The sequence below is a fragment of the Taudactylus pleione genome, unplaced genomic scaffold, assembly GCF_031769625.1.
Source record: "Taudactylus pleione unplaced genomic scaffold, aTauple2 ptg000331l, whole genome shotgun sequence".
Classification (NCBI taxonomy): domain Eukaryota; kingdom Metazoa; phylum Chordata; class Amphibia; order Anura; family Myobatrachidae; genus Taudactylus; species Taudactylus pleione.
Genome location: NW_028284732.1, coordinates 1420186 through 1442376, shown reverse-complemented (window position 1 = coordinate 1442376; position 22191 = coordinate 1420186). Strand labels below are relative to the sequence as shown.

The following is a 22191-nucleotide window of genomic DNA, read 5'->3' as shown; positions in this document are numbered from 1 at the left end:
TCCCCTGTCATACTCCCTGTTGGACTGCAGAGTTATGACTTACAACATGATTAGAATAATACAAAGAAGATATTTATAACTTATATATCTTCTTGGTATTATTATGATCTTTTTTATAGGCAAAACTCACCAAAATTGCAGCACTCCCTGGACATGCAGGGAGAGATGAGGTAGTAAGAGCTCAGCTTCTCCTGATAGCTCAGACACTGCCTGGAGCTGGGGGCTGGACCACGAAGCAGCCAATAAAACACAGAGAGAAAGAGCTAATGGAGGCATGCCTCACTGTGAGGGGGCATGCCTTGAGCTCTGATGGACACCACTGACAATCAGGTGACCTGTCCAGGAAGTAGGTATTGGAGCTCAGCAGCAACACTTAGGAGGGAAGGAAATTGGCATATGCAGACAGAGGAGGCACACAAAGGAGAAAAAGGTGGGGAAGGTCTGCTGCTAGGGGAAGATCCGTGTGTGTGGGTGTGAGGGAAATCTTTTGTGCTAGGTGGGATCTTCTCTGCTAGGGTTAGATCTGTGTGTGTGGGGAAATCTTTCATGCTAGGGGGGATCTTCTGTGCTAGTGGGAGATATGTGTGAGGGGGGATCTGTCTGAATAGGGAGATCTGTGCAAGTGGGGCAGGTTCATATATGTGAGTGTAAATCTGGCTCTGATACTAGCCAGGGCCTTCCCATCCATTGACCTCACCGCACGTCACTGGAAAATGTATACTCATGACTAAGTTTAACAAATAGATTTATGATGTAATGAGACATAAAAAAAAATGGGTGCTGACGGTGGGTGGTTTGATACTGGTTTCTGCACAAGATAAATGACAGACTATTGTGGGCAAAACTAACTTTTCATCACAATTTCATAGGCGTCCACAATGTCTCTTTAACTTGAATTTTTTCACAGCTCTATAAGTTTTGTGTATTGGCTGCAATGCTGGGAATTTAATTCTCTGTTTCACTTGTCTGATTCTATTTCTGTTTTTTAAACTTACTTCTCTTTTCGTTATGTCTCAATCTGGTTGTGGTTCATATTGGGCGCCTCTCTGTACAGCTGACACTTTTACAATATCAGTGAAGCTACTAGTGAAAGACTTGTTAGACAGAACAAATATTACATTTTGTATTACTCTTATTTAGTCATTTGTGGTGACTGATTTCATTGTAATTGTGACACTGACATATGTAAGGTATCAAAAAAAGTGTATTAAAACCAGAATTCACGCTGTTGCTATTACAGTATTTTTTCTAATTCCTTCCCAAGGCACAGCATTTTGTTAGTATAGTAGAATACATACTAATGGGTCTATGTACTACGTCTTGGAGAGAGATAAAGTCGATAGAAATAAAGAGCCCTATTCAGACCCGCTCGCTAGATGCGTTCGCACGCAGCCAAATTATGCAAATCCCGCAATCGCACAGCAAGGCATTAGCACTTATGTCTCGGTGTGTGATCGTGGTGTGTATTTAGACACCCACCAGCCTGTCATAAGACGCCCACTTTCCCACATCATCTCCAGGAAGTGTATGCAACAATCGCTAACATCGAGTAACATCGGACCCACACGCAGCACTTGTGGCTGACCATACCATACCGCAAGCACTGCGAGTGCTTCAGTGTGTAATTCAGCCATGTGAAGTGTATTATGACGCTGCGTCTTAATTATGCACGCCTCTGAAATGGCGTTAAGACGCTCAGACACGCCTGCATTCGCACCACCACTCCCCCATTTCCATCGACCAACCCCCTTACCACCCACAAGTGGATCGTCCTGTCACTCACTCTAGCGAGGTGGCTATGCGCAGCGAGCGAACGCTTCCTGATCGCATGGACTGGTTGGCACATGCGCACTCCGACTTATATGCATGCGCACACTGCAAATATCGGCAGGCTACGTGCGAACGCAGCCTAGCGGACGGGTCTGAATCAGACCTAAAGTTCCAAACTCCTAACTGTCATTTTTGAAACACAGCCTGTAAAGTTACAGTTAGGTGCTGATTGGTGGGTACGTTAACTCCGTCCACTTTATCTCTCTCCAAGGCTTAGAATATACAGTAAACCCCTATATCTATCTCATCCCTTGTATTTGCATATTAGAGCCATTGAAGTAGCATTGCTAAAGAATGGAAACATGCTAAAATAAATGAAAAGTTAAGCATTTCAAGAATAAATAATAAACACATATAATAATATAAATCAAAAAACATACATTGGTATTGACAAGTGCACTTCATTATAGAATACGACTTCCAAATATTTTAAAGCATATTCTCCTAGCATCAGTGATTGCTTGCAGGATTGCTGTGCCCATGGTTAAGTATTTATGCTTATATGTTGCAGCTAAAGATTCTTATGAAAAATGACAAAGGATTACCGCTGTAAATGAACAAATGACTATAATTCTATCATGACTTGGTCATTTACTATGGAACTTTTTCATAAGGCTTATGCTGTCATTTACCTACAATCTGTGTGATCCTGTTATTTGAACAGACCTGAACAAGGGAGAATAGCTGTATATTATGGATATTCGAACTTAGCCTGTTATTCTAGTAGTTTAGAAAACATATATTCCATTATACTGTAGTTTTGACACAACAACTACAACTACTTTGATAATACTTGTCATGGTGCAAAAAGCAAAACTTTTTGCCTACAAATGGCTTGAAGAATGGCTGAAGTCTCACCATGATTCCATGACCAGTGTCATCGAGGGAAGTGAAATTAATGGGAACTCTGGTATATGAATTCAAAGGTCTTTTGTTCTCCAAATACAGGATTTTCTCTGTCTGTTGAAATCTCTTCACTGTTGTTATCCTTCCAATTTTCTGACGGGAAACCTTTTCCCCATGGATATCTAGTAACTACAGACACAAAAGGTTTATACATCTATATCAGTGGTGGTCAATCTTCTTTGAGGTGTCAGTTTGCCATTATTATGGGTTTCCAATAGAATATATTTGTCATAGTCCTACTTTGATTTACTCTATGAGGTCTACATGAGAGCCGCATTCTGTATTTCTACCACCAGTGGCTAATATTTATAAACTTTCTCAGTAATTGGTTATCTCAGCTGCAACTCATGGAGCAAAATCATCTCCCTTAGGGCTAAGCTACCTAAACATTGTTGCAAATCAAGTACATCCCTTCATGGCCATGGTATTCCCTGATGGGAGTGGGCCCTTTCAGCAGGATAATGTGCCCTGCCACACTGCAAAAGTTGTTCAGGAATGGTTTGAGGAACATGACACAGGCGTGGATGCACTAAGCCTTGGAGAGAGATAAAATACCAACCAATCAGCTCCTAACTGTCATTTTTCAAACACAGCCTGTAAAGTGACAATTAGGAGCTGATTGGTTGGTACTTTATCTCCATCCACTTTATCTCTCTCCAAGGCTTAGTACATCTCCCTTAAAGAGTTGAAGGTGTTGACTTGGCCTCCAAATTCCCCAGATCTTAATCCAATTGAGCATCTGTGGGATGTGCTGGAAAACAAGTCAGACCCACGGAAGCTCCTCCTCACAACTTACAGGACTGAAAGGATCTGCTGCTAACGTCTTGGTGACAGATACCACAGGACACCTTGGACATTAATCCACCTTTACAAAACTACAACAAGCAGGATGCAACCCACAGCTTTTCCTAAGATCTGCACTTGAAATTTATAATTTTTTTTCCTGCTTGTGTTCGCTGTCTTAAAGTTCCCTCATACAAGATACGTAATAACCATTATTTTATAATAAAAAAAAACATGCAATTTTATCTATATACAGATACATTTCAATTCTAGAAAACAAAACAGTAGATGGCAGCACTTGGCTTTTATTCTGTATGTAAGACAATTTTTCAGATACATTTGCAGAACCCCAAGAAAAATGTGTCTATTCTAAATGTAATTTAATACTGTTCTCTGCATATTCTTCATCAAGATACAAACTTTGTTTAATTCTAAATGACAAATGTCCATAAAATTACAGGGCTTTATTTAATAGCAATCCATAATACCTTTAGCACTTGGTTATGGAATCCTTTCTGTATTTAGCAAGCAGTGGTAAGCATGGCTAACTGTTATTTGTGACAGTAATGTTTACGCTCTCTTAGATGCTAGTAACATTCCAGTCCCAGTTTCCGGCAACGGCGACCCAACAAAAGGCTTTTTGGTTTTAGCAAAGCCTTCCAGGCTTTGCTGAGTTCCCTCTGGGTTGAAGCACAATGCACATGCACAAACATCTGTTGTGCATGCACATTTACCAGCAAACCAACACCAGGAGCAGTAGACTGCCAATAATATAGGAGAGGACACTGATGAAGAGGGGAGCACCGAGGAACCTCGATGGACAGGTAAGTTTTGTTACTGGTGGCATATTTGTTAGTATTACTATGATTCCAAACAAAATATGCCACTGGTATTGAGTAAGGTTCTTACACGGAAACCACAGTGAGGTCGCCAGTAACCATTTATTTTGGCTCCAGACTGTTGACCACAGCATTCTCTGCTTGAGGACCAGGGGCGTATCTACAGTCAGGTGCATAAATATTGGGACATTTACAGAATTTTCATATTTTGGCCTCTATTCACCATCACAATGGCTTTGGAATGAAACAAACAAGATGTGCTTTAACTGCAGACTTTCAGATTTAATTTGAGGGTAATTACATCCAAATCAGGTGAACAGTGTAGGAATTACAACAGTTTCTATATGTGCCTCCCACTTTTTAAGGGGCCAAAAGTAATGGGACAAACTAAACAATCCTAAATCTAACTTTCACTTTTTAATACTTTGTTGCAAATCCTTTGCAGGCAATTACAGCATGAAGTCTGGAACGCATAGATATCACCAGACGCTGGGTTCAATCCTAGGTGATGCTCTGCCAGGCCTCTACTGCAAATGTCTTCAGTTCCTGCTTGTTCTTGGGGCATTTTCCCTTCAGTTTTGTCTTCATCAAGTGAAATGCATGCTCAATCGGATTCAGGTCAGGAGATTGACTTGGCCATTGCATAACATTCCACTTTTTAGCCTTAAAAAACTCTTTGGTTGCTTTTGCAGTATGCTTCGGGTCATTGTCCATCTGCACTGTGAAGCACCGTCCAATGAGTTCTGAAGCATTTGACTGAATATGAGCATATAATATTGCCCGAAACACTTCAGAATTCACTCTGCTGCTTTTGTCAGCAGCCACATCATCAATAAATACAAGGGAACCAGTTCCATTTGCAGCCATACATGTCCACGCTATGACACTACCACCACCATGCTTCACTGATGAGGTGGTATGTTTTGAATCATGAGCAGTTCCTTTCCTTCTCCATACTCCCATCAGTCTGGTACAAGTTGATCTTTGTCTCATCTGTCCATAGGATGTTGTTCCAGAACTGTAATGGCTTTTTTAGATGTTGTTTGGCAAACTGTAATCTGGTCTTCCTGTTTTTGTGGCTCACCAATGGTTTACATCTTGTGGTGAACCCTCTATATTCACTCTTGTGAAGTCTTCTCTTGATTGTTGACTTTGACACATATACACCTACCTCCTGGAGAGTGTTCTTGATTTGGCCAACTGTTGTGAAGGGGTTTTTCTTCACCAGGGAAATAATTCTTCTGTCATCCACCACAGTTGTTTTCCGTGGTCTTCCGGATCTTTTGGTGTTGCTGAGCTCTCCGATGCGTTCTTTCTTTTATAGAATGTTCAAAACAGTTGATTTGGCCACACCTAATGTTTTTGTTATCTCTCTGATGGGTTTGTTTTGATTTTCAGCCTAATGATGGCTTGCTTTACTGATAGTGACAGCTCTTTGGATCTCATATTGAGAGTCGACAGCAATTGATTCCAAATGCAAATGTCACACCTAGAATCAACTCCAGACCTTTTACCTGCTTAATTGATAATGAAATAACGAGGGAATAGCCCACACCTATCCATGAAATAGCTTTTGAGTTGATAGTCCCATTACTTTTGGCCCCTTAAAAAGTGGGAGGCACATATAGAAACCGTTGTAATTCCTACACCGTTCACCTGATTTGGATGTAATTACCCTCAAATTAAATCTGAAAGTCTGCAGTTAAAGCACATCTTGTTTGTTTCATTTCAAAGCCATTGTGGTGGTGAATAGAGGCCAAAATATGAAAATTCTGTCAATGTCCCAATATTTATGCACCTGACTGTATAATGGGTGCAGTGTGTGCGGGGCCGAAGGGCCCACACTGCACTCCCTGCACCCATATTTCTAATACCTACCTCTCCGGAGTCCCACGTCGGTGCTATCAGCGCTGTTAAAATTGCCTGTAAAATGGCTGCCGTTGCCATTTTCCCAGCATTTTGCGCATTTGCAGTAGGGAGATCGTTGGGAAAATGTCTGCCATGCCATTTTCCTGGTGACGTCATGCACACAGAGCCAGATTTAGACTTCCTAGGGCCCAAAGCAAGATACCGGTTTTGCCCCCCCCTCCCTCAAACAATCCATAGCACTATACTTTCATTCCTGATTCATGTCCCTGTACAACGCTTTGAAGAAAAGGTCCACCTTGAAACGTCGGTTATATATGTATAATACACTTGATTTTTTTCTAACGTTCACTAAGCTTTCTCAATTTTTGCCCCACTGATTGCCACCTCTATTGCTCTCACTGCCAGGACAATCCATATCACACTGACTCGCTGCCCTCTAACAGCAATCACTCACTCAGCACACTGACCTTATAGCACAATGAGCACCCACAGCACACACTATAACCTAGTTACTGCCCACCTTACAACACCACATACTCCTCCCTTCACTGTCTCTTCACAGCACCACATATTGCCCCTTTCAATTGCTGTCTTACAGCACAGCACCCCTCTCCCCCTAACAGCACAGAACACAACTCCCCTCACAGCACAGAACCCCTCTCTCCTTACAGCAGAGAACCCCTCTGTACTCACGGCACAGACCCCCTACTCCTCACAGCACAGACCCCCCCCTCCCCTCACAGCATAGAACCCTTGGCATCAGAACCATGGGCCTGATTCAGACCCGGTCGCTAGATGCATACGCTCACTCCCAGCGTATGCAAATTTGGAAAACACCCAGCAAGGCAGGCGACCACACGACAAGGCATAAGCATTCCCACTATGTCTTGGCGTGCGTTCACTTTGTGTATGCAGACGCACGCCAGCCTGTCTTAAGCCGCTGACTGGCGCACGTCATCTCCAGGAAGTGTATGAAACCATCGGTACATCGGGTACCATCGGAAGCGAACGCAGCGCTTGAGTTTGACTTTACCCTACCGCAAGCATTGTGATCACTTCAATGTAAAAAACAGCCAGGTGATGTGTACTATGACGTTGCCTGTTGATTATGCACGCCTCTGAAACGGTGTTAAGACGCTCAGACACACCTGCGTTTGCACCTCCACTCCCCCATTTCTAGTGGCCTGCCCCTGTTACCACCCATACACAGCTTGACCTGTCACTCATTCAGCTGGGCTGTCTATGCTGGGCGAGCAAACACTTCCTGATCTTTCGCAATGGTTCATACACGTGCACAGCGATGCATACGCATGCGCACAATGCGTACCATCGACAGCTGCGAGCAAACGCTTCTTAGTGTCCGGGTCTGAATCATGCCCCATATTCCCTCAGCATAGGCCCCTCTTCCCTCACAGCACAGACCTTTCTCCCCTCAAAGCACATATCCTTCTCCCATCACAGCACAGACCGCTCACCCCACACAGCATAGACTGCCCTCCCATCCCCTCACAGCACCTTTCTCCCCTTACATCTGCTGGCATTAGCAGCACATAGATAGGCAGCATTAGTAGAGGGATGCAGGTGAGAAAAGGATAGAGGGTCTCATTCAGACCCATTCGCAAGTGCCGATGCGCTTGCAACCGGGTCGATGGTCCCCACAGAGCATGCGCACGACGGAGCCGGCTCCGTCGTGCGCATGCACGAGACCCGGCTAGCGACGGACGCTCCGTCGCTAGGGGTCTCATAGCAGACAGGGCAAGCTGTCGATGTTGAGTGACAGCTCGCCCCGTTTGCTGGGCGGGCCGGGGATGTGCCTGGCCAAACGGAGGCATTCCAGTCGGAACACTTGCCGTTTGGGGGGGGCCCACTGACATCATTAATGATGTAAGTGGGGAACTTCCTGGTCAAACAGAGCAGGAAGTTCCCTGGGGCTTACGAGTGCCAAGACCCAACCTTAGGGTCTGGTCGTAAGCCCCGATGGTCGCGATGGTGATGACCACCGCGACCATTACCCTGATCGCAAGCTAAGCTGTGGGTGGTAACCCACAGCTTAGCTTGCGACCTGGAGGCAGCACTTCAAAACAAGAAGTGCCCGCCCTCATTCAGAGTGTGCAATCGCTTCTTGCGATCGACTCTGAATGAGGGCCAGTGTCTCCCAGATACACAATCAAAATATATTTAGTAGAGGAGGAAATGCAGGTTATTGGCATCATTCTCAGGGGCGGATTGGGATGGAAAATCAGCCTGGAAAATTTTTGGAAGCAGTCCTAATTGGGGAGAGTCAGTTCAGGGGGCGGGATACTCCCTCCTCACAGGGCCTGATTCTGAGTCAGAGGGAGCAGCGACCTTCCAGCAATGCAGTCTTTTACTGCAGTTGCATCTGACTTTATGTTAATGCAGCTGCAAAATCAGGGAATGGGTTCTAAACATGCATAAGCATTCCACCATCGGAGATGCATACAAACCATCAGGTTTGTGTACATTTCTGAATGACCCCCAAGTGCTTTGCTATTCTCTAGATACCTCCTAACTTTCCAACTCACAGTATAGCAGTGACAAGGACAGGACAGTGGGAAAGGATCAGGACAGAGGTGACAGGAACAGGACAGTGGGGGTAGGGGAGACAGGACAAGGACAGAACAGACGGACACGAGAAAGGGGTGCAGGTACAGGACAGAGGTGACAAGGCCAGGACAGAGCGGGGACATGAAAGAGGTGACAGGGCCAGGACAGAGGTGACAGGGACATGAAAGAGGTGACAGGGCCTGGACAGAGGTGACAGGACAGAGGAGCAGGACATTTGTGACAGGTATAGGACAGTGGGGCAGGACAGACGTGACAGGTCCAGGACAGCATTGACAGGACCAGGATATAGGTGAAAGGGACAGGGCTAGGACAGAGGTGACAGAACTAGGACAGAAGGGAAATGGAAAGGCTGGGGATGACAGGACCAGGACAGTACAGAGGGGACAGGAGATAGGGGTAAGAGGGCCAGGAAAGAGGCAACAGGGCCAAGGCAGAAATGACAGGGCCACGACAAAGGGGACAGGGAAAGGATACAGCGGAGGGGACAGGAGAAAGGTAACATGTAGATAGTTGTGGTAGTGTATCGATCCCCTTCAGTATTTGTACCTGGAAGTGACATGGAGTGAGAGCGTGGAGTGAGGTCCCATAAAGGACACCAAAAGAAGAAATTTGTCACCTCGTGGGCTCGCTTCACTCACTGCGCTTCGGGGACAGAGACTTGGTGACACGGTTATGTGGTGGAAGGGTATGCTTTGATGAACAGTTAGGTTTTCAGTACACGTTTGAAGCTCTGCAAGGTCGGGGACAGCCTGATCGATCGAGGGAGCTCAATCCAGTGAAGGGGGGCTGCACAGGCAAAATCTTGGATACGTGCATGAGATGAAGTAACCAGGGTGGAGGAAAGGTAACAGTCATTGGCCGACCGGAGTGAGCGGGAGGGAGTATGTAAGGAGATGAGGTTGGAGATGTAGGGAGCAGTAGAGTTATAGAGGGCCTTGAATGTGAAGGTGAGGAGTTTGAAGAGGATTCTGTAGGGGAATGGGAGCCAGTGCAGGTTTTGGCAGAGGATAATACAACAGTAATAAAGTACTGGACTCCCCCAGAAGGCACACACACACTTCTGTGTCAGCCTAGCAGCACCCCATGCAACGGCCTCTCTCACCGTACTCAGGGCCTCCCTGATGCCCCACTTTCGCGGCTCCTCTCCAACAGTCTCTTTCTGCACGGCGCGTGACGTCATGATGTCAGACATCACGTGCGCTGTAGCAATAAAAAGTTGATTGGAGCGGGCAGCTAAAGGATGTCACAGAGGGCTCCGCCGAACACAGAAAGCTTGCCTGATCGGAGCTGAGCTCCAATCGCAGCACCCAGCCCTGCAATAGTGTCCAATCTACTCATAACCTACCTGGCCTGTAAGTCTGCCTCCTCTGTCCTCCCCTGTTTGGCTGCTACTATACTGCCTGCTACAGCACAGCAGGCCCGGCTTTCAGGGGGCCTGTCCACAGGCCCCTTGGGACCTGCGGGGCCCTAGGCAGCCACTTTGGTTGCCTAGTGGTAAATCCGCCCCTGCATGCACAGTAGAGTCTAGGCACAGATTTGTACCCAGAGTCTACTGCTGCGGTGCTGTGCTCAGTGCACTGCCGGCCACCAGAGAGAGAGGAGGGGGCCATGGACGAAGACTGCACAGGGGCTCCCTTCTCTCTTAATACGCCCCTGTTGATAACCCTTTATTCCTTGGATTAATTGCTTCAGCACTATGGGGTAATTCAGAGGTGTGCACAGTTGCAGTATTTACTCTAATGCCACAGCCGATGGGCATCCTGTCGAGATGAAAAATGTGATTAGTCTTCTATACAGATTTTTTTTTCCAGAGCTGTGTGGAACAAGAAACACATTTTTTTTTTCTGCACACTGGGGTGTTTATGTTTTTGTTTATAAGGGTAATGCACCATTGTCAATTATATTTTTTCAGAGTACAATGTATATGCAGAGTATATGCTTAAAGAAAACACACAGCTCTGGAAAGAGTAATTATAAATTTGTTTTTTACATTTTATTGGTGCACTTACAGTAGTGTCACTCATTTAAATTTTTTAGCTGCAGTGAGGGGTAGCACTGATTTTATATATATATATATAGAGAGAGAGAGAGAGAGAGAGAGAAAAGAGAGAGAGAGAACGATAGTAGACCGGTACTCAGAAAGACAGATATAGCAACTGGCCCGGGTGCCTCTCCAGAGAAAACTCATATACAACCAGAAATAGCAGACGGAACTCCGGGACTAAATGTTCAAATATCACGACAAACTGCAATATTAGTGGTCAACGTTTCAGAGCTCAGCACTCTTTTATTAAGACAATATCACAAATAAACACACTAGCGCACGCGTTCTGAGTACTCAGAAACCCCCCCTGACCATCCAAAAAAAAATTCAGGGATGGAGACAGCCTTGTCTCCTTCTCTGTCCGTAACCAGGGTACAGAGCACAGAGCAGAGAATACTCTGGGGTCGGACCTGGCCGCTGCAGCCATGCCGGGTGCCCGCTGCGATGTATATCAGCGGCGCACCTGGCTGTCCTGACTGCTGTAAGGTTGTGTATAGATCCCTTTCAGTAGGTACATCTACGGAAGGGGATCTATCCACAACCTTGCTGCGGACTCTGCCTCCCCCGGCTCCCGCATGGCGCACTGGCTTTAAGTAAACAAGTGACTCACTCAATTCCCACAAGGCATAGTCTACAAGGGATCGAGGATGAGGAGCTGTTTGGGCGTGGCGCGGGAAGGCTGAATGGCACTGAGAGGCTAACTGCAGAATCAAGTCAGGTCAGTCTCTTGTTAGTGTTGGCTGGGTGAGTGGTATGTGTGTGCTTTATCTGTGATATTGAAGTCTAGGAGAGGAAGGGGGGTAGGGTATGTGTGATGTGTGTGTTGTATGTATGTGTGAGTGTGATGTATGTGTGTGACATTGAAGTCCTAGGGGGGAGGGTGTTTGTTATGTATGTGTGTGTGATGTGTGTGTGATGTGTGTGACATTGAAGTCCCGGGGAGGGATAGGGGGGAAGGTGTTTGTGATGTTTGTCTGTGTGATGTGTGTGTGATGTATGTGTGTGTGATGTGTGTGTGATGTATGTGTGTGTGATGTGTGTGTGATCTGTGTGTGTGTGATGTGTGTGTGATGTATGTATGTGTGATGTGTGTGTGACATTGAAGTCCCAGGAGGGGTGGGGGGAGGGTGCTTGTGATGTATGTGTGTGTAATGTGTGTGATGTGTGTGTGACATTGAAGTCCAAGGGGAGGGGAGGATGTTTGTGATGTATGTGTGTGAGACATAGGAGTCCCAGGGAAAGAGTGGGGAGGGGGGGCTGTTTGGTGGCACCATAGTTATATAAAATAAAACTAATATCTGCACAGCCAGTGTCAGTGTGGTCCAATTGGACCAAAATACTAACATCTCTGGAGTTTTATTTTCTTTGTAAAAAAACTCACAATTTCCCTATTTATTTGTTTAATGTGAATATTAATTGGTGAAAAAATGATGGAGGAAGGGGGGGCACCGATACTCTTTCACGCACAGAGCACCAGAATGTCTAGTTATGGCACTGAGAAAGAGGGAGGATCATCACGGCCACCCGGCAGCAATAGCAAATAAGGTGTGTGTAAGTATGTTGTGTGTATTTTATCTGTATGTGTGTGCTGCGTGTGTCATATATATATATATATATAATATAATATGGAAACTCCCCCCAAGAAATCCTGCGTTTACCCCTGAAACAGAAAAATAACATACATATATACATACCAGTATCAGCATCACCCGAGTGCTCGTGTCACACTGGCCTGTCACGCTGGCCTGTATATATATATATATATATATATAAATATATATATATATATATATACACAGTATATAGACAAAAATATAGGACGCACATCACTTAGAATATCCAGATTCAGGGTGCTTGGATAACATCAATTGTTACAGCAGAGTCCAATCAAGGACAAATCCAGCACACCATTTAGAAAAAATGCTCACAACCCGATAGGCCCCGACAGCTGTTTCGTGCCTCCTTCGTCGTTAAACCATCCAGTTACACTGGATACATTTTGCATGTTTACAAGTGGAAGGAGGCACGAAACAGCTGTCGGGACCTATCGGGTTGTGAGTATGGCTCCCCTTGCGAGTGGACAACTTTCTTCTTTAGATGGGGACAACTTTCGGCACTTGTGTATGTAAAGTACACAAGTAGCATTTAAAACATTCATTGGGTTATTTCTGCAATGAGTCCGTAAAGTTCACAAGTACCAAAAATTATAATCAAATTTATGTTAACTGGCCTAGATAGTGGTTTGGTGACTGACCTGAGAGAGTAATTGAACTTTTGCCTCCTCCTGCTGCAGTCTCTGGCTCTGTTTCTCCAACATGTCTGACACATTCTGTGCGGCAGCCCCCACTTGGCAGGCCACACTGGCCAGGGTCTGTGTAACTAAAGACATGGTATTCTCCAGAGCTTTATGTTTATCATGAGCCTGGGAAGACAGTAAGATGAACTGTTAAGGCAAAATATAAAAGGCTACTGGTCTGCAACACTGTGAAGCTAGTTAAACAAGTGTTTGGCCATCCACAAACTGGCCACGAATGTGCAGATTTGGTCATCCAATTTTGTCAGTTTATGTTTATGAAATTGTCCAATCCTAATGCAATGTGTGGCACCACCCTGACAAATCTGAGTCACTTGATGACCTCTACTGAAACATAACAGACCAGCTTGGGAGGGAAGCAGAAAAATGTAATTAGTCACTCAACATGGTACCAGAACAGTTGGATCAGTTTCAATGTAGACATTTACTTAAGTGGCCAGATTGCCAGATCAGATCATTTTGCAACAGATGACAGTCATGATGGGGATAACTGACCAAAATAATAAAAAATGTGCCTTATTCTTTGAATTCATATTTTTTTATTAATACATTATTGTAAATATATATATATTTTAAACATTTTAAAGTACATATGCTGTATTTCATATCTTTAAGCCGGAGCTTTCAGTTCTACTTCAAATTAGTTAACTAGTATGCTGGTTCATGCATATGCAGACATTGCAGAGACTGGCCCATAAAGCTGTAAATTGTTTGTTACTGTATATGGGCAGTATTGTTGGAGAAGCTGTGTTTCACTCAGCTGTTGTGGTCATACTAGTTTTTGTTCATTTGCAGTGATACGTGATTTTTTTATCACTGCAATAGTAAAAATTATGCAAATAGAACAAAAATTATGTCTGGATGTGGAAAAGGCACAGTAATACATTTATTAGAGGGGACATATTTGTATATATGTATTTTGTTTGAATATTTCATTTCCCAATTTACTATAGTTTAAACTAGAGATGAGCAGATCGGTATTACAAAAATCCGAACATACTGAAACTTGGGGTTTCTGGGTAAAACCAAGTCCCGGCTCAGGTCTTCCCGCCAAGCTCGGATCTCAGAATGAGGCAAGACGTAATTTTTCTAGAAAAGTTGGATCTTGCGTGCTTTGGATTGCATATAACAGTCCCTCTCTTGTGATGAGGCGCCATTTCACACAGGAGAGTGTAGGGAGAGGGTGTGGGCTGCAGTTGTTTAAAAAATGCCATTAGGATGCTGTTGTATTATATAATTATATATACACACACACACACACACACACACACACACATGTATATGTATATGACTATATGTGTATATGCATATATTCTGATGTTTAAAAAAATCTATGTTTTATAATTTAATTTAAATCATATTCTTTCTGCTAGTGCATGTGTTTCTAAGGGGCAGCATATATTACTGTACTTATGGATGTGATTGTGTCCCAGCCAGCTGTAACTCACAAAATAATAAGTGTAAAAATGGCATTTATTGCTGGTGTTAAAAAAACATTTCAAGTCTTCTATATTTATTATTCAAATACAATGTATTTAATTTTTTCAAGAGTATTTAGGGGAGGCATCGTATATAACTGTAGTTCCTGGGTGTACATATCAACTGCACCAAAAAATAATAAGTGCAAAAAAAAAGACAATTTTATTTGCTTGTGTCAACTAAAATCTCCAGAATTTTCATAAAAATGCAAGGTAAAGGTAACAGTCCCTCATTCACTACCTCATTGTACGTTCGCTTGGTGTTGTGGCAGTTAACTTCAACTACAGTAGCTTTACTTCTGTATGTGGTGTAAAAATTGAAATCAATCATTGATCAGTAAATAGAAGAGCAGGAGCAACCCTGTACTAGTGCTGGCAGTCATAGTACTTCTTTAATACATTAAGGAAGGGTACATCAAATTTAAACAGTATTTCAAAATCTTAAAGAAAACATCACCTCTAACTATGAAGGGAAAATTTACTGCCGAAAAACGTAAAATTGCCAACATGATATACACCACACACAGTGGAAAGGAAATGATCATACCATGGGCCTTATTCCCTACGGATTGCAATATAGCGTACGCAATGCACACAGTTCAACTGTGATAGTATGCTAATCCATAGTGATCGTAATGCAAACTCAGCACTACATAAGGACATCCACTTCACCTACACACACATCCGTAATTGTTAGCAAGACTGAGAAAACATCGGTGCAATAGAGTACCATCAGACCCATAGGCACAGATAAGGCAGGTCAGACCTAACTCAGGAATTGCTTACTTCAGCACACCCTATGAGGCCTCAGGCTGCGTATGGTATCGCAGAGGCTAATTTATGCATGCCCCCGCAACGCTGTTGAAATGCACTGGCACGCCTGCGGTCGCCCAACCAACCCCATCACCACCCACAAATGGCACTTCCTGTCAATCAGTCTGCGATGGGTCTGTGTTACCACAATGACTGGTTCACACATGCACAGTACGCAACAAATCAGTGCACAAAATACTAACAAGAAAAAAGGTTTAGGTTGTGCTGTCCTGTATCTGTACAGAAATAAGAGTCAAGAGTGTGCAATAAAAATAAAGATAAACATTTATTCCTTAAAACAAGACAACATGAAGTTTATAAACACCTACATGCATATAATGCCACTGTAATGGATCATCTTGACACAATTTGACTATGAGTGCTCCTCGTGAGACATAATTGTTAAAACATCTTGCCTTATGCACAATATAGAGGACAAAATCTTTGAGACCATGTATCTATTTAAATATTCATGAGGGACTTCAATGAACCATTTTTTATCCAGTTTTTACAGTACCAAAGGCAGTCACTTGGCATATAATTAAATAGGTAGCGGACAGTCATCCACAGAAAAGATAATTGGCATGTAAATTCGGAAAAATTAATCCAGCAGACCTTTCAGTTCAGTTACCCCCTGACTACATGTGCCAGCCAGTAGCTCGATTATGAAGGTTTAAATTTTTTTTCCAGACAACATAAATACATTATGGCTGAATAACAGTCTGCAATCCACTGCCAAGTCACTCACTGGTTACCCGCTTATTGCACAGTACTATGCAACAAGTGGGTATTTGTAGAAATAGTTCATTTTTATCAAGCACATCCAGTGTGCAGCCGATGACTGTTCCTCTTGCCAATGACTCACTCAGCCTGTGGATCCACCCACTGTAACAACAGTGGATGCTGGGAGAAGGGTGGACACATAGGCTCAGCTATTCACCATTTGTGCTGCTAACAGGGAATGCCGACAGCAGGTGGACCCACAGACTGAGTGAGTCATTGGCAAGAGGAACCAAGTATGACAGCCACCATCCTGTTGGACAGCAGATCACTAAAGTCATGACAGTTATGTTTATATTAGATCAGAGTCCAATATCCACCATCAATGCATCTGCTTTTAGCCAATTAGTTGAGTTCATGTGTCAACGCTTCCAAATTCCATCTCAAATATATTTCACCAGAACAGCAATTCCTCACCTGTACTGTGACATTAAAGCCTAGAAAAATTCCATTGTACTGACTATTCACTTAACTACAGATATGTGGACAAGCGGTACTAGTCAAACTAAAGATTACGTGATTGTAACAGCTCACAGGGTGGGTGTGTCATCTTCAACAGCAGCAGTATCTAACACACAATGCCAGCTTCTTCACACCAACTTCATTAAGAGGTATACCGGAGTCAATCTGTGGGAAAAACTCACTAATGTGATAGCAAAATGGCTTACGCTGCTAAGACTTTCCTCAGGATTTGTCATTTTCAATAACACAAGTAACATTGTTTGAGTATTATAACTGGATGCATTTGAATACTTACCATGTTTTACACACACAATAAACTTAATGCATGCAAGACATGCTGATTGAGGCCGGTAAAATTTCATGGCATTTTTAGCATTCAGCAACCACATGTAGAAATTTGCAGCAGCTGCAACAACAGTATCAATTGCCATGCCATCAAATGAAGAAAGGGTTAGTAACCAAGTAGAATTTCACCTTTTATATGCTTCAGCAACTGGAGGATCAGCAACAAGCCATCCAAATGTACATATCAAGCCATGAGATAGGGTTGGGAGTGGGCCATGTTACCTTAGCCCAACACAGGGAGAATACTTAGTTTTATGCAAGCTACTGAAACCATTTGAAATTGTAAAATATGAAGTGAGTTCAGACACTTCCAGCCTGAGTCAGTCATTACCCTTAATTAAACTACTAGAAAAGCAGCTAGAGAAGCTGAAGGAGGAGATGAAACAAAGCCATTCTGCTAAGTATGTTGGACTTGTAGATCAAGTTCTTTTTTCACTTTGCTGGGACCAAAGGGTATGCAGCATCTTGCAATTGGATAAGTACAGTTTGGTGACCATACTTGATCCTAGGTTTAAGTCCTATGTAATGTCTTTCTTTCTAACTGACACAGAACTTAAGCGATTCAAAGAGCTCCTTGCGAGCAAGTTATCACATGGCACAATGACATCTCCTGCTTAAATTTTTCCTGTAAATGCTGCTGCCAAGAGAAAATTTACCTTTTCCAAGAGATCCACTGTCGATGATTATGAGTCAACTCAGAACACCTCAGTGAAACATTATGACATGCGGTCAGACTTAAAATATTGACACCTTTACTGTGACTCAATATGATACAGTAAGCATCAATAGAATTGTGGAGGATTACTTTAATGATAATGTACAAATTAGCATCTCACAGTCCCTTTAAATACTGGAAGGAATAAGGCAATTTTGAGCTCCTTATACAAACTAGCCTTGGTATACTTAAGCTTCCCACCCTCCAGTGCATACTCAGAAGAGTGTTTAGCATAGCCAAGGACCTTTTGAATGATCAGCATAGGTGGCTACTTCCATAAAATGTGGAAAAGCTGATGTTCATCAAAATGTACTATACATTTTATGAGGAAGAATTTTGCCACCAAATACAACAAACAGAAACTTGTGTAATGGTAGAGTCCAGTGGGGATGAGCTGATATAGTGTGATGATTACATTAACAGTGATGAGGGTAATGATGATTAACAACACTGTTAACCAAACCACCAAGTTGTTTCTTTGTGGGGGCCCAAATAAACCAAGCACTTTAGCCGCAAAAGTGGCAGTCCCTGTCACTGAAGTGCTTGTTTGTTAAACTGTGCATGTCCTTTTTAATATACTGTACAACAAAAGGGTGGGGGGTGCAAGGACAATTCCATTGCATACCACTTTTCATAATGGGCTTTGCCTAGATGGTGTGTTTGACAGTCAGCATATGTTACTGTAATTTAATTGGGCACTGCTGTATCTTGCAAGATCATCCATCACCATCTTCTCATCCAGGAGTATAGGCTTTGTTTCCAGCAGCTTCTCCACCGATACTACAAAGTAGTATCATCCTCCTTATCATCCTTTACTGTATGTATTTTATAGTCAGCATATATAACTCTACTTTACTGGGACATTGATGTTCTTCTATATCGTGCAGGACCATCCATCACCATCTTCTCATCATCAAATCACATAATCTTCATATAATCTTCAAGTTGTATAATAATTTCATCAAATCATATAATTATCATATAATTATTAACTAGGCTGTGAATGTGCATTGAAATGCCTGTATTAGCCTGAGGCCTATAATTTCATGTTTGGACTCAGTTTCCTTTTCTTTTATAAAATCTCATTGGGATTTTTTAAGCTTGTTTCATAATAATTTCTTCCATGTCTCCAATTCACATTTCTTTACAGTAATTACTGTTAGTAATCAAACAAACAATGGTTTACCTGGCTTCCTTTACAAAAATACTCCACCTCAGTTTACCTGCATCTTCATCTTGCCTGTTATCTAGTTCTAGATTAATGAAAACATTATATAGGATCATATCGTTTAAAACAATAAAGCACATCTTTTGAAACATAGTTGCACTTCAGTGGCAGATAGGATGGCAGTTTAATAAACTGCCATGTGTTTATACCACTGCTCTGTTGCTTAGTTTAGCCAGCCAGCTTGCTGAAGCCTTTGGCCAATATTGGTGAAAACAATACTGTGAGCTCTGAGGTGGTCAAAATTGACTGTAAATGAATGTTAGTGATGTTATAAAGACTGTAAGAACAAAAATAGGTCCAAATTACATGAATTCAGCTATTGTTATAAATTTTTAAAGAAATCCAGATCCTAAACCAAAATATTTGATGGTGGTTTTGCCAAAACCATTACCAAAATACGATGAAGGTTTAGAACCAAAACCAACACATGGGGGTCCACATACATCTCTAGTTTAAAATAGAGATGAGCGGGTTCGGATATCAGAGATCTGAACCCCACCCGAATTTTGAGATCCGGGGCGAGAGCTGAACCTGCGTTCGGTACCCCCACCGTCCCCGGATCTCAATCGAGGCAAAACCATAGAGACGAAATCTTCTGGCTTGCGAGCTTTCGTCTCTTTGTATATAAGGGACCACGCGGTGGCCGCCATTTCACTCCGGCTGTGGAGACTGAACAGGGAAGGTGGGTAGTGTAGGGCTGGGATAGGTAGTACTTTCCTGTGCTGTTGCTGTGCTGTCTGCTGTGTCCTGGGCTGGTGAACTGCTGATCCATCTGGTGCTGTCACTGCTGTGCTTTTCTGCTGTGTCCATCGGGGCTGGTGATGTTGCTGATCCATCTTGGCTGGTGCTGTTCTGTCTGCTGCATCCATCTGGGCTGGTGCTGATCCATCTGGGCTGGTGCTGTGCTGTCTGCTGCATCCATCTGGGCAAAAGTTCTGGACCCAAAAAAAAAATGTATTTTTATTTTTTTTCTGTGTGTGTGTTAGGCTTAGCCGCACAAGATACAGCAACACAAATTGCAACCTAGTGCTGCCCGACTCCAGTCATCATCAATCTGTGCTCTGGGCCCAAGTTCTGGACCCGAAAAAAAAATAAAACAAATAGCGTCTTTTTTGTCTAATTTTTTTCTGTGTGTGTGTGCGTGTTAGGCTTAGCCGCACAAGAAACAACAATGTAACCTAGTGCTGCCTGACTCCAGTCATCATCAATCTGTGCTCTGGCCCAAGTTCTGGACCCCCCTCCAAAAAAAAAAAAATAGTGTATTTTATCTATTTTTTTCTGTGTGCGTGTTAGGCTTAGCTGCAAAAGATACAGCAGCAACGCAAGTTGCAACCTAGTGCTGCCCGACTCCCATCATCATCAATCTGTGCTCTGGGCCCCCCCAAGTTCTGGACACCCCCCAAAAAATAGTGTCTTTTGTCTAATTTTCTTCTGTGTGTGCGTTAGGCTTAGCCGCACAAGATACAGCAATGCAACCTAGTGCTGCCTGACTCCAGTCATTATCAATCTGTGCTCTTGGCCCAAGTTCTGGACCCAACCCCTGCCCCCAAAAATTGTTTCTTTTGTCTATTTTTTTCGGTGTGTGCGTGTTAGGCTTAGCCGCACAAGACACAGCAACACAAATTGCAACCTAGTGCTGCCCGACTCCAGTCATCATCAATCTGTGCTCTGGGCCCAAGTTCTGGACCCAAAAAAATAAATAAAACAAATAGCGTCTTTTTTGTCTAATTTTTTTCTGTGTGTGTGTGCGTGTTAGGCTTAGCCGCACAAGAACAAGATACAGCCAGAAACGCAAGTTGCAACCTAGTGCTGCCCAACTCCAGTCATCATCAATATGTGCACTGGGCCCAAGTTCTGGACCCAAAAAAAAAAGTGTCTTTTGTCTATTTTTTTTCTGTGTGCGCACGACTGCACATGTGTGAAATTTGTAACCACACCTTGGCTACACTATTGGTGCTTGTGACACTGCTTCAAGACCGCAGAAAATATGGAGGGCTGTCATATGACAGGAGAGCAAGGCCAAGAACCACATGTTGTAGCTTGCACCAGCAGTCATCATGATGATGCAAGCCCGTCAACTTCCTCGTCCTCTATGAAGGCCCATGCCCCAGGGCTTAAGTCATGCCATGGATATGGTAAAGCTACTTTTACTGTAGTAAAGAAAAAAAAAATCAAAAGGCAAGTTGCCTTTGGATAAACAAAAAATTGGCAATATGCCATTCACAAAGTGGCAAGGAAAGGATAAGGCCTTGGCCTTTATTTATGATGACTGCTGGTTCTAATAGCCTTTCTGCTTGTAGTAGTAGTGGTGGTGGTACCATTAAAAAATTAAGTTGTTAAGAAGAGTAAGACAGCTCCGGAAAAACCAACTGTGTGCCCTGAGAAATCAAAATCACAAATCCCTGAGGAGAGTGCAAGTGTGTCCGCGATTGCCATGTGTGAGCCAGACCTAAATACTAGTGTACTGGAGGATCCTCCAAGTTCCAACATTTGTGAGCCCTCTGTAAATGTGGGGAAGGGAAGTCAACATCTTGCAGACATAGTCAGTGAGGATGCTTCTGTGGAATTGCACATGGAGGAGGATATTTTGGTAGTTGAAGGCGCTAAGGATGATGAGGATGTTGATGATGAAGATGTTGGTGATGAGGATGTTGATGCCGAGGATTTCCTTTGTGTAAGTAAGGCAACAGCTGTTGCCAATGGATTGAAAAAGCCAAAGCCTATTGCTGTCATGCCGGGGCAAAAGACAAAAAAATCCACTTCTCACATGTGGAATTATTTCCACTCCAATCCGGACAACAGATGTCAAGCCATATGTAACCATTGCCAAGCAAGAGTGAGTAGAGGGAGGGACCTAAACCACCTAGGAACCTCCTCCTTGTTACGTCACTTGGAGCGCATTCATCAAATATCAAAATGTATGTCGCCAAGTTCCAAAACTCAAAACGTAACAAGTCCAGTGTCACCTACCTGCTCCCTCTCTGTGGGATCCAATCGCCTTCCTGCTGCATCCAATGTTGTTATTTGAAGCATGATTGACTCCTCTCCTATCTGTGATTCCTCAGAAGTATCCTTGATGACTACGCCAGTTGCTGTTGCTGTGAGTGGATCTTCATCCCAGAAGGGGACCAAGAGGAAGACTACTTGTAGTGTAGCCTCCAAAAAACAATTAACTGTCAAACAATCGTTTGCAAGGGCA

General features: G+C 43.3%; 1 protein-coding gene across 2 annotated transcripts in view; it reads right to left on the bottom strand.

The window, feature by feature from the left end:
• ABI3 (ABI family member 3) overlaps positions 1 to 22191 on the bottom strand; it is a 70589-nt gene that overhangs the window by 35946 nt on the left and 12452 nt on the right. For both annotated transcript variants that reach the window (XM_088443553.1, XM_088443554.1), the window contains exons 2-3: positions 13112 to 13279; positions 2689 to 2865 (exon numbers count right to left, since the gene is read on the bottom strand). In XM_088443553.1, coding sequence (XP_088299679.1) covers positions 2689 to 2865; positions 13112 to 13279 — 345 coding nt within the window. The remainder of the gene's footprint in view (positions 1 to 2688; positions 2866 to 13111; positions 13280 to 22191) is intronic.